General features: G+C 38.2%; 1 protein-coding gene across 2 annotated transcripts in view; it reads left to right on the top strand.

The window, feature by feature from the left end:
• The window catches only part of arid5a (AT-rich interactive domain 5A), a 29,231-nt gene that overhangs the window by 3,122 nt on the left and 16,804 nt on the right, over positions 1-9,305 (top strand). For both annotated transcript variants that reach the window (XM_060930666.1, XM_060930665.1), the window contains exon 2: positions 5,571-5,662. In XM_060930666.1, coding sequence (XP_060786649.1) covers positions 5,571-5,662 — 92 coding nt within the window. The remainder of the gene's footprint in view (positions 1-5,570; positions 5,663-9,305) is intronic.

The raw sequence follows: 9,305 nt of genomic DNA, 5'->3' as shown, positions 1-9,305 counted from the left end.
CATGAAGGTTGGAGTGAGTTCCACCACATGGCTGATTATTTTCCCATAACTGCACATCCTGAAGTTTAAAATTTTTACATTTTTTCTTTTTTTATAATTTTTATTTATTAAAAAACCCACCACTACATCGTGCTTTTAATCCATTTATAGTTGTGGAACTTTGACGAAACAAGTTAGTTCCTATTCTCACTTACATTATAGAAGCTATAAACAGACAGTAGTTCCCTCATCAGGCTGTCTTTGTTCTCTCACTTTAAAAAAAAAAACAGCCTTTTTCAACCGAGAAACCTCAATGCGTAACTCATCTATCCTGTTACAAAGTGCTGACACTGGAGACTCCTTCCGCTAATTGCCTTGCAAAACGCTTACATGTTTTCATATCGACCTGCAAACGAGCGCTTACTGTGTTCAGCATGTTAATGTTTGCACCCGACAGACGTCTTTTTATGGAAATGTTAATTCAACAGTGCTATAATGAATGATATAACACTGCTGAAGTGTGAAGAAAGAAAAACAAGCACTTTATTTTGCATCTACGATATTATTCTTACTATATGCAGCGTATTATTCACGTTATCGCGATTTTGGAGTCCCTTATCGCACTGCAGTGTCAGAGTAGTCGTATAATTTTTGTTCCCCAACCACTCTGCTGATATTAATAGTGATAACTGTGTGGAAAAGTTGCTCTGAAAGTTCTATAGTGTTATAAAAGTATACAGTATATACACTACATGCATGAGAAAGTGTATGGAAATCCCCGTACTGTGTTTATGCAGTAATATTTTATATTAGATTGAGGCATCATGAAGCTGTGGTTTATACACACAGACAGGAAGCAAGGTTTGTAAGCATGCGGTTTCATATTAGAACAGTTCTCTCTCTCTCTCTCTCTCTCTCTCTCTCTCTCTCTCTCTCTCTCTCTCTCTCTCGTTATTTCAGTCTTTTTCTCTTTTCTGGAAGTAAGCATCAACACTTTTGCATCTTTGAAGATTACATGGCTGTTTAATCAGAACACAAATGTTCCTTGTTTAAAAAAAAAAGTAATATCAAATCTGTTAAGATGTTAATATTGATCAAAATTAAAGTGATATTGTGATTGGAGTTTCTGATTTCTTCTTCAGATCAGGTCTGGAAAGCAAGAGAGAGAGAGAGAGAGAGAGAGAGAGATCTATTTCATTTTTAAATTTTTTTTGGAATTATAGTTTTATGTAAATCATGTAAATAGTAAAATAGTAGATATACATATACAGTAATAGGGCAGTGGTTCTGAGTTCTGTGGTTTTGAGTTCAAATCCTAGTCCATACTGGGCCCTTGAGCGAGGCCCTTAAAAGTAGATGGCGTTTCGATTTCATAAAATCGGTGAAATTTAATTCCTTCTAAAATGTGGTGATTGTGATAGATGTTTATTTCTGTAATATCTCACAAAATATCAGGCCATTCTGTGGCTGGGAAGTTATTTAATTTGAGGGGATTAAAGCAAATAATGTGCATGAAATTGCTCAGTCAAGCAGACAGAGGAAGTCCGTGTGCGCATGCGCAGGTTTACCTTCTTCTTCTTCTTTTGGGTTTTACGGCAGCTGGCATCCACAGTGTTGCATTACTGCCATCTACAGGTTTCCCTTTGAGCGTGCGCTGACAGTTCCATCATTCTGTCGCTAAACGAACAGCTGATCACACCGAGGTGCTCGCTGAGCGCCCATATTTATTAGTTTGGTCCTACGTTTCCTTTCCTTCGTATATAACATAACGTCTTTTCTTCTCGCTTTCTTTCCGTTACTGTAGTCGGTCTTTCACGTTTCATTCGCACACTCACGCCCTCCATTTTTCTCTCCTGTTTCAAATTTATATCCCACAATGCCTTGCGTGAACGGGGAAAGCCCACTATGTGATGTGATGCATGATGTAGTATCTTGTATTGGGTCATGGTGAAGCAGGAAAAAATAGCGGAGAATTTAGGGCCACGTGGAGATAAATTCATTAATTGTTCTGTTTTTAAAAACCTAATAAAATTGTAAGTCTGTGATTCGAATTCAGTAGCTTTCGGTCACTACACAAAAATAATTGGGTGTTGGGGAAAATTCTTTTTATGACTTACACTTGAAAAATCTGAAAGGCCGTCTAGCTTTAAACTTCACCTGCTCAGATTTATAAATAAGTTAAATGTAACACTGCAAACAAAAGGGTGTATGTAACCTCCTTTCACGTCTCTAAGTCGCTCTTTAGACAAAGATGTCTACCAAATCCTTTAAACATAACCTCCAGGACCAGTCAAAAGTTTGGACACGCCTTCTAATTCACTGTTCTTTATTTTTATGAATTAAAAGTCACTTCTTCATGTCTTAAAGTAATGATGGATGTCGTTTCTCTTTACTTCGTTGTTCGGTTCTTGATATAATACTGTCTGGATTACTGCAGTTGTGGATGGAATAAGGCTAGTCTATTATTTTGTATTATTATTATTTGCTGTTTAGTGTTTGATCTCAAACGCATTAAGAAGCAAGAAACTCGTCCACTAATTATCTTTTGACGAGGCACCTGTTAATTGAAAAGCATTCCAGGTGACTCCCTCATGAAGCTGGTTAAGATAACGCCCACCTTCTACCACATCATGGTTAAGCGATTTAACGTCTTTTCTGTCATTAGAAAAAGTGAAATATTACTCAAGAGGTTCAACAGCCAATTTTTTTAATAAAATATGGCGACCTTTTATTGCATATGTAAATACCCTTACCTCTCTGGACCCCAATTGATCTGATGCATCCTTTCAGTTTTATCTCCCTCCTTATTTTATTTAATTATGTTTATTTTTGCGTCTGTTCTGTTTATTTTATTTAGTTCTTTATGTGGTTTTTTTGTGGGTGGGGGGGGTGTTCTAATGCACCTTAAGAAAGTGTGTGTGTGGGGGGGGAGATGGGTGTGGAACACAACTTTGTACTTCGTACCTGATATCTGTATAATGCCGATCTCCAATTTAAAAAAAGAAAAAGGTCATGCCAGTAGTGTGCAAAGCGTCATCAAGGTAAATGCTGGCAAATACTTTGAAGAATCTAAAATACCAAACGTCCTTACATATGTTCCATGTGTTATTTCATAGTTTTGATGTCTTCAGTATTGTAGAAAATCATCCAGAAACAGAAAAACACATGAATGAGTAGAGTAGGGGTGTACAAACTTCTGAACGGTACTCTAGATGTTCCTTCTTCCTCACTCAGAACCTATATTGGGGGGGGGGGGGGGGGTGTGTGCAAACTTTTACAAGTTTTCCGACTGTGCTTAGAAGTTTAACAGATGAAATAAGATACAGGACTGAAATTGTGGAACAGCTTTGCCTTTTTAAAACCTGGTGTTTACGTCAAATGTGAACTCTTTAAACCGGTTTGTATTTGGTTCTATTAATAAACAAATCACTTTTATAGAAAACAGAAACCATTCTTATTTTTATAAATCAACTTTAGCCCGTTCAATTAAATCTGTTTTTTTCCCCAAGATGACACAAATCAGAGGTGCTCCGACTCACAACTGTAAAAAAATATATATATATATATAAATGTGACATATTTAATTTAAGCTGTTTAACCTGCTACCGTATCCTGATACCTGTATCGGTCTGCAGTGAAACATTTTTGAACATCTAAACTTAAAGAAATGGGAAAAAAATAAATAAGTACACTCATATGAGAAATGTTAGTGGCTTTTAGTTACATTTGAGCTTAAAAAAAAACCAAAATTTTTGGGATGTGTTTCTCGATCTAACAGGAATTGTTCTATCCACATTCACTGGATGTGAGCAATCGTGCACTCTGATTGGCTACTCTACTACCAAGATATCAGCTCATATACCGTGAGTAGAGAAAAACAAAATGGCGGAGCGTGTTTGTTGCTGAACCAACCGAGGACGAAATAAAAACTCCACTTGAAAACAAAACTACAAAAAATTAAAAAAAGCAACAAAATACCGAATGAAAGTATTTGATGATAAGAACATATCTTTTCTTTTAATTTTTCAAGAATTATTATTATTATTATTATCGCATTTTTCACAAATTGCTCCTGTCATTTCGCAGGTTTGCTTACATTCTAAGCGGAAATGATGTGGTCAGACGTTTTGTATAAAGTTTTTATGGATCGAATTTGCAAAAACGTAAAAATAAAAATGCTCTGTTTCTCAAAATCCAGTGAACGTGGAGTGAATAAAACAGTTATTCCACTCGATCTTGTCGTACACGGATTATAGCGCTATCAGCTCATGTACGACTCGATTTCATGGAATAACTGTTCAATATCTGACGTCTTGATCTCTATAATTATGTCTTTGCAGGACAAAAATATATTTATTTGTCTTATTTAATAAACTACATAAGACTTTTACATGTAAATAACAATCTTATGGACTGATTGGGAACATACACTACCGTTCAAAAGTTTGGGGTCACCCAGACAATTTTGTGTTTTCCATGAAAAGTCGCACTTTTATTTCCCACCATAAGTTGTAAAACGAATAGAAAATATAGTCAAGACATTTTTCTGGCCATTTTGAGCATTTAATCGACCCCACAAATGTGATGCTCCAGAGACTCAATCTGCTCAAAGGAAGGTCAGTTTTATAGCTTCTCTAAAGAGCTCAACTGTTTTCAGCTGTGCTAACATGATTGTACAAGGGTTTTCTAATCATCCATTAGCCTTCTGAGGCAATGAGCAAACACATTGTACCATTAGAACACTGGAGTGATGGTTGCTGGAAATGGGCCTCTATACACCTATGGAGATATTGCACCAAAAACCACACATTTGCAGCTAGAATAGTCATTTACCACATTAGCAATGTATAGAGTGCATTTCTGATTAGTTTAAAGTGATCTTCATTGAAAAGAACAGTGCTTTTCTTTCAAAAATAAGGACATTTCAAAGTGACCCCAAACTTTTGAACGGTAGTGTATATGTCCCATTTTGGCCCTAAAAAGGTTCACATAGTTCCCTTGCAGTCCAGGTACATTAGTGTACATTAGGAGGTACATTAGTGTAGTTTGGACCTTGGGGAACAGAAATGGACTCCTACTGTAGCCCTATTTCTGACAGCTTGTCAGGATGAATTCATTTCTGAATAATGAATTTACAGGTTTGTTACAGTACGTGTTTAGGTCTTTGGTTTTTGGGATGTGTTTTATTTTTATTATTTGTCCATCAGGCCCTGATTGTCAGCTCTGTAGAGTGTAATAAAACATGAATACACTCTGTAACACACTCCTGGGGTGTTATTCACCTGAGAAGTGTTTGACAGAACGGAACGGAACAGCTTCGTTGCAAAAAGCGGCGTTTGTTTGTACAGCATTCGAATCACCGCAACGCTTTTCAAAGTGCACTGTAGATTTGTGTGTTTGCTGCTTGTGGTTTTACTGAAGACGTGTGTGTGTGTAAAATGCACATGTAAAGTGGAACACAATCACAAATGCGATCACACCACTAAAAGCAGCAGCAGCAGCAGCAAGCAACAAGGTGTATTTCTGTCCTCGTCACCTTGTAGATGTGTGTCTTTTTATGGCCTGTAACAAAAACCTCACTCTGTTTTCAGTGTCAGAGCCTCGTGGAGAAGCGAGCGGTGAAGAGGAACACATAGATGTGTGTGAAGAAGAGAGAACAGAGGAGAAGACTTCACCAAACCAGGTAGGACCATGAGCTTAGTGTGTTCTGGTGCATGCACTGCTGATAGAAAATGCATGCTCTAGCAGCTATTTTGGCTCAATTTCTGGAAAAAAAAAAGTTAAATAATAAATCATTTTCTACACGGTGTAGTAAAGGTAGCGTTACAATATGTTGCATCTTGGATATTTAGAGTATACTGTATATTTTGGACCAAGTACACGATAAACACTCTGTGTCATGATGTTACAGGAAAATAATCAGTGATGGTGGTGTCACGAAGCGTTATGAGTTAATCACCTCAAAGTGGATTATTTTCCCATTTTTCACACCACGGCACACCCGGAAGCGTTTCATTCCTCTCGGAAATCTGACAAACGACACCTGACGTTAGTTGTCATTAATTTTATCATTTATAAACATACAGTTTATAAACATATACAGTTTATAGACATCCGCAAAACTGCTTCCTGTTCTCACTTACGTTATAGCAGCTACATTCTTAACAGTTATTCCATGAAATCGAGTCGTACGTGAGCTGATAGCGCTATAAGCCATGTACGACGAGATTGAGTAGAATAACTGATTTATTCTCTCCACAGTCACTGGATTTTGAGAAACAGAGCATTTTTATTTTTTTGCAAATTTGATCAATAAAAACTTTATACAAAACGTCCGACCAAATCATTTCCGCTTAGAATGTAAACAAACCGGCGAAATGACAGGAGCAATTTGTGAAAAATGTGATAATAATAATAATAATAATTATTATTATTATTATCGGCGGCACGGTGGTGTAGTGGTTAGCGCTGTCGCCTCACAGCAAGAAGGTCCGGGTTCGAGCCCCGTGGCCGGCGAGGGCCTTTCTGTGCAGAGTTTGCATGTTCTCCCCGTGTCCGCGTGGGTTTCCTCCGGGTGCTCCGGTTTCCCCCACAGTCCAAAGACATGCAGGTTAGGTTAACTGGTGACTCTAAATTGACCGTAGGTGTGAATGTGAGTGTGAATGGTTGTCTGTGTCTATGTGTCAGCCCTGTGATGACCTGGCGACTTGTCCAGGGTGAACCCCACCTTTCGCCCGTAGTCAGCTGGGATAGGCTCCAGCTTGCCTGCGACCCTGTAGAACAGGATAAAGCGACTAGAGATAATGAGATGAGAATGAGATTATTATTATCATTGAAAAATAAAAAAGATACGTTCTTATCATGAACTACTTTCATTCCATATTTTGTTGCTTTTTAAAATATTTTTTGAGGTTTTGTTTTCGAATAGAGTTTTTATTTCCTCAGTTGGTTCAGCAACAAAGACGCGCCGCCATTTTGTTTTCTTCCTTTTTTGGCAGTTGGCAAACTAACTTAAAGGTGCATTACCGCCACCGACTGGGCTGGAGCGTGGAGCAGGAGCGATTTAGGGGGAAAAAAAAACTATATTCTTTTATTTAGCTATTTCTGGTTCTTTTAAATACTTGATAACAAAGTGATATATCTGACTTGATGTGCTCCGCCATTTTGTTTTCTCTTTGTTTACTCACGGTATACGAGCTGATATCCTAGTATCTGATTAGAATAGCCAATCATAGCGCCCGATTGCTTATATCCAGTGAATGCGGATAGAATAAAAACTTTTCTACACAGTCCTCAGTCGTTGAGCGCAAACTCCTCCGCTACAAAGCACTGACACCGGACACTCCTTCCGTAATAAACGTTAGCGAAATGCACCCTTACAGAAAACACATCCGTCCGTATGCGAACGTCACAGTGAACGAGCCGTTTCTATAGAAAAGATAGCGTTAGAAGGAGCGCATGAGTATGGAGCAAACCTGTGAATTACATTTCCAACCTGAATCAGAACGCGCTGTTCAGTAATAAACAGAGTATGACGGTTATATGATGGGATCCGTTTCTAGGTCACACTGAGATACAATTTCCAACATATTCTCACACACACACAAAAAAAAAAACCGGGATGACTCTGAAGCATCAGCATTAGAAGCATCAGATGAGCACATGTTCAAAGTTCTGTGATGAGTCAGTCGCAATTCTTCCCCCGTTTCTCATCATGCGAGAATTTTAAACCGACATACATACGTATGTGTGCATGTGTGCGTGTGTGTGAGTGTGTTCCAGTAGGTCAACACTCATCAGTGTACAGTATTAGTATGATTGTATGATAGAGACTCTGCTGACTCCGTGAGTTCTAGCATGCCTGGTTTTGCTGTCTGGAAGCCAAGAGAGTGAATTTCCACACGTTCATGACCTCTTTTATTTGATGATTTGTATTTACAGAAAAGTGGGGACTTAAAAGTAGTTCCAGTTTATCTGTGAATTAAGGAAAAAAATCCCATCACTGCTGGAAACACTGTTGGACACCTTGGTTTGAAAAAAAGAAGAAGAAAGAAACAAAAAACACTTAACCCTGTTGCTTGCTTCCTTTGTAAAATTTTTTTTAGCACCGAGGCTACGCAGTTAACGCTAATGTAGCTTACAAGTAATAGAAGTCTCCAGTACGTCACGCAACGTGGTTTAGGACACGATCTGACTTACAGACATCTTTAAACAAATCTTCACAACTACAATTACAAAAATGTTTTCTTGTTTTTTTATTTATCACACCGTGGCTCCACCTCCTGATTTTTAAGTGCACTACCGTACAAAGCTAGTTGTGATGTAACCAATAAAATTGCACCAGTATTAGAACTCTGTACTATATATATATATATATATTCACACACACACACACACATATATATATATATATAAATGTAACTATGTGAAGACTTGTGCATTGTATTTTAATGTATAGAAAATATTTGTGCATATTTCAAGAGAGCTTTATAAACATCAGTGCAAAAATGAAAGAATGACATCGATACAATGGTCGAGGAAATTATATTTTTTTCCTCAAACCATCCCTTTAACTCTCAGCTCTGCACTTGGACTGTGACTCACTTGGAACTGAAGTAACATTTTATTTTGCATGTGTAATAGTTTGCGTCAGATTTCGGAAGCAGCACATTTCCAGCGGCGAGAGCTGCCCTTCCTGTCAGCGTCCCTTACTTACATTCGCGGACTGACTTTCGTTCTGAGACATTATTGACGCATCCCACGCACAGGATTTTTTTTTTCTGCACAATTTGAAATAAGGTGGAAATTTAAGGCAGGCTGCTTACGGCAAGTTTGTCATGTCAGGCTGTTTTTAGTCGCGGTTTTGTTCGAGGGGGTGGGAGTGTGTTTGTGTATATGTGTGTATGCGTGTTGGGGGGGGAGGTTGGAGCGGCAGTCCGACAACAAGCTGCTTCCTGTTTGAAACCGGAATGTCGTATTCAACAGCTTTGTGGTCTGAAATATCAACGAAATACCTTCTCTTGTGCTTCAAATGTCTGGAGTAATAATGATATGCCAATTTCACAGTTAAATTCGGCAACTCTGGTTTCGAGTTGTCGACAGATTTTCTTCGTATTTCAGAAGTTCCCAGATTCGATTAGCCTCACAGATTCCAAGAAAATTTACAAAAGAAAAAGGTTCTTTCTTCGAAACTGGGTTTTGTCAATTTCACAGGAAGTGTTTGTGCAGACGGCAGCCTCTGAACGCTGCGGGTGAAATTTCACCGAAGACGAGCAAAATCTGGTCAGGAGCTACGTGTTGACAAAGAAGCTCTCATTAAAAAAAAA

Source organism: Neoarius graeffei, chromosome 10 (assembly GCF_027579695.1).
Source record: "Neoarius graeffei isolate fNeoGra1 chromosome 10, fNeoGra1.pri, whole genome shotgun sequence".
In the NCBI taxonomy this organism is placed as follows: Eukaryota; Metazoa; Chordata; class Actinopteri; order Siluriformes; family Ariidae; genus Neoarius; species Neoarius graeffei.
The sequence above is the reverse complement of the archived record's forward strand: the minus strand, read 5'-3'. Positions and strand labels throughout refer to the sequence as shown.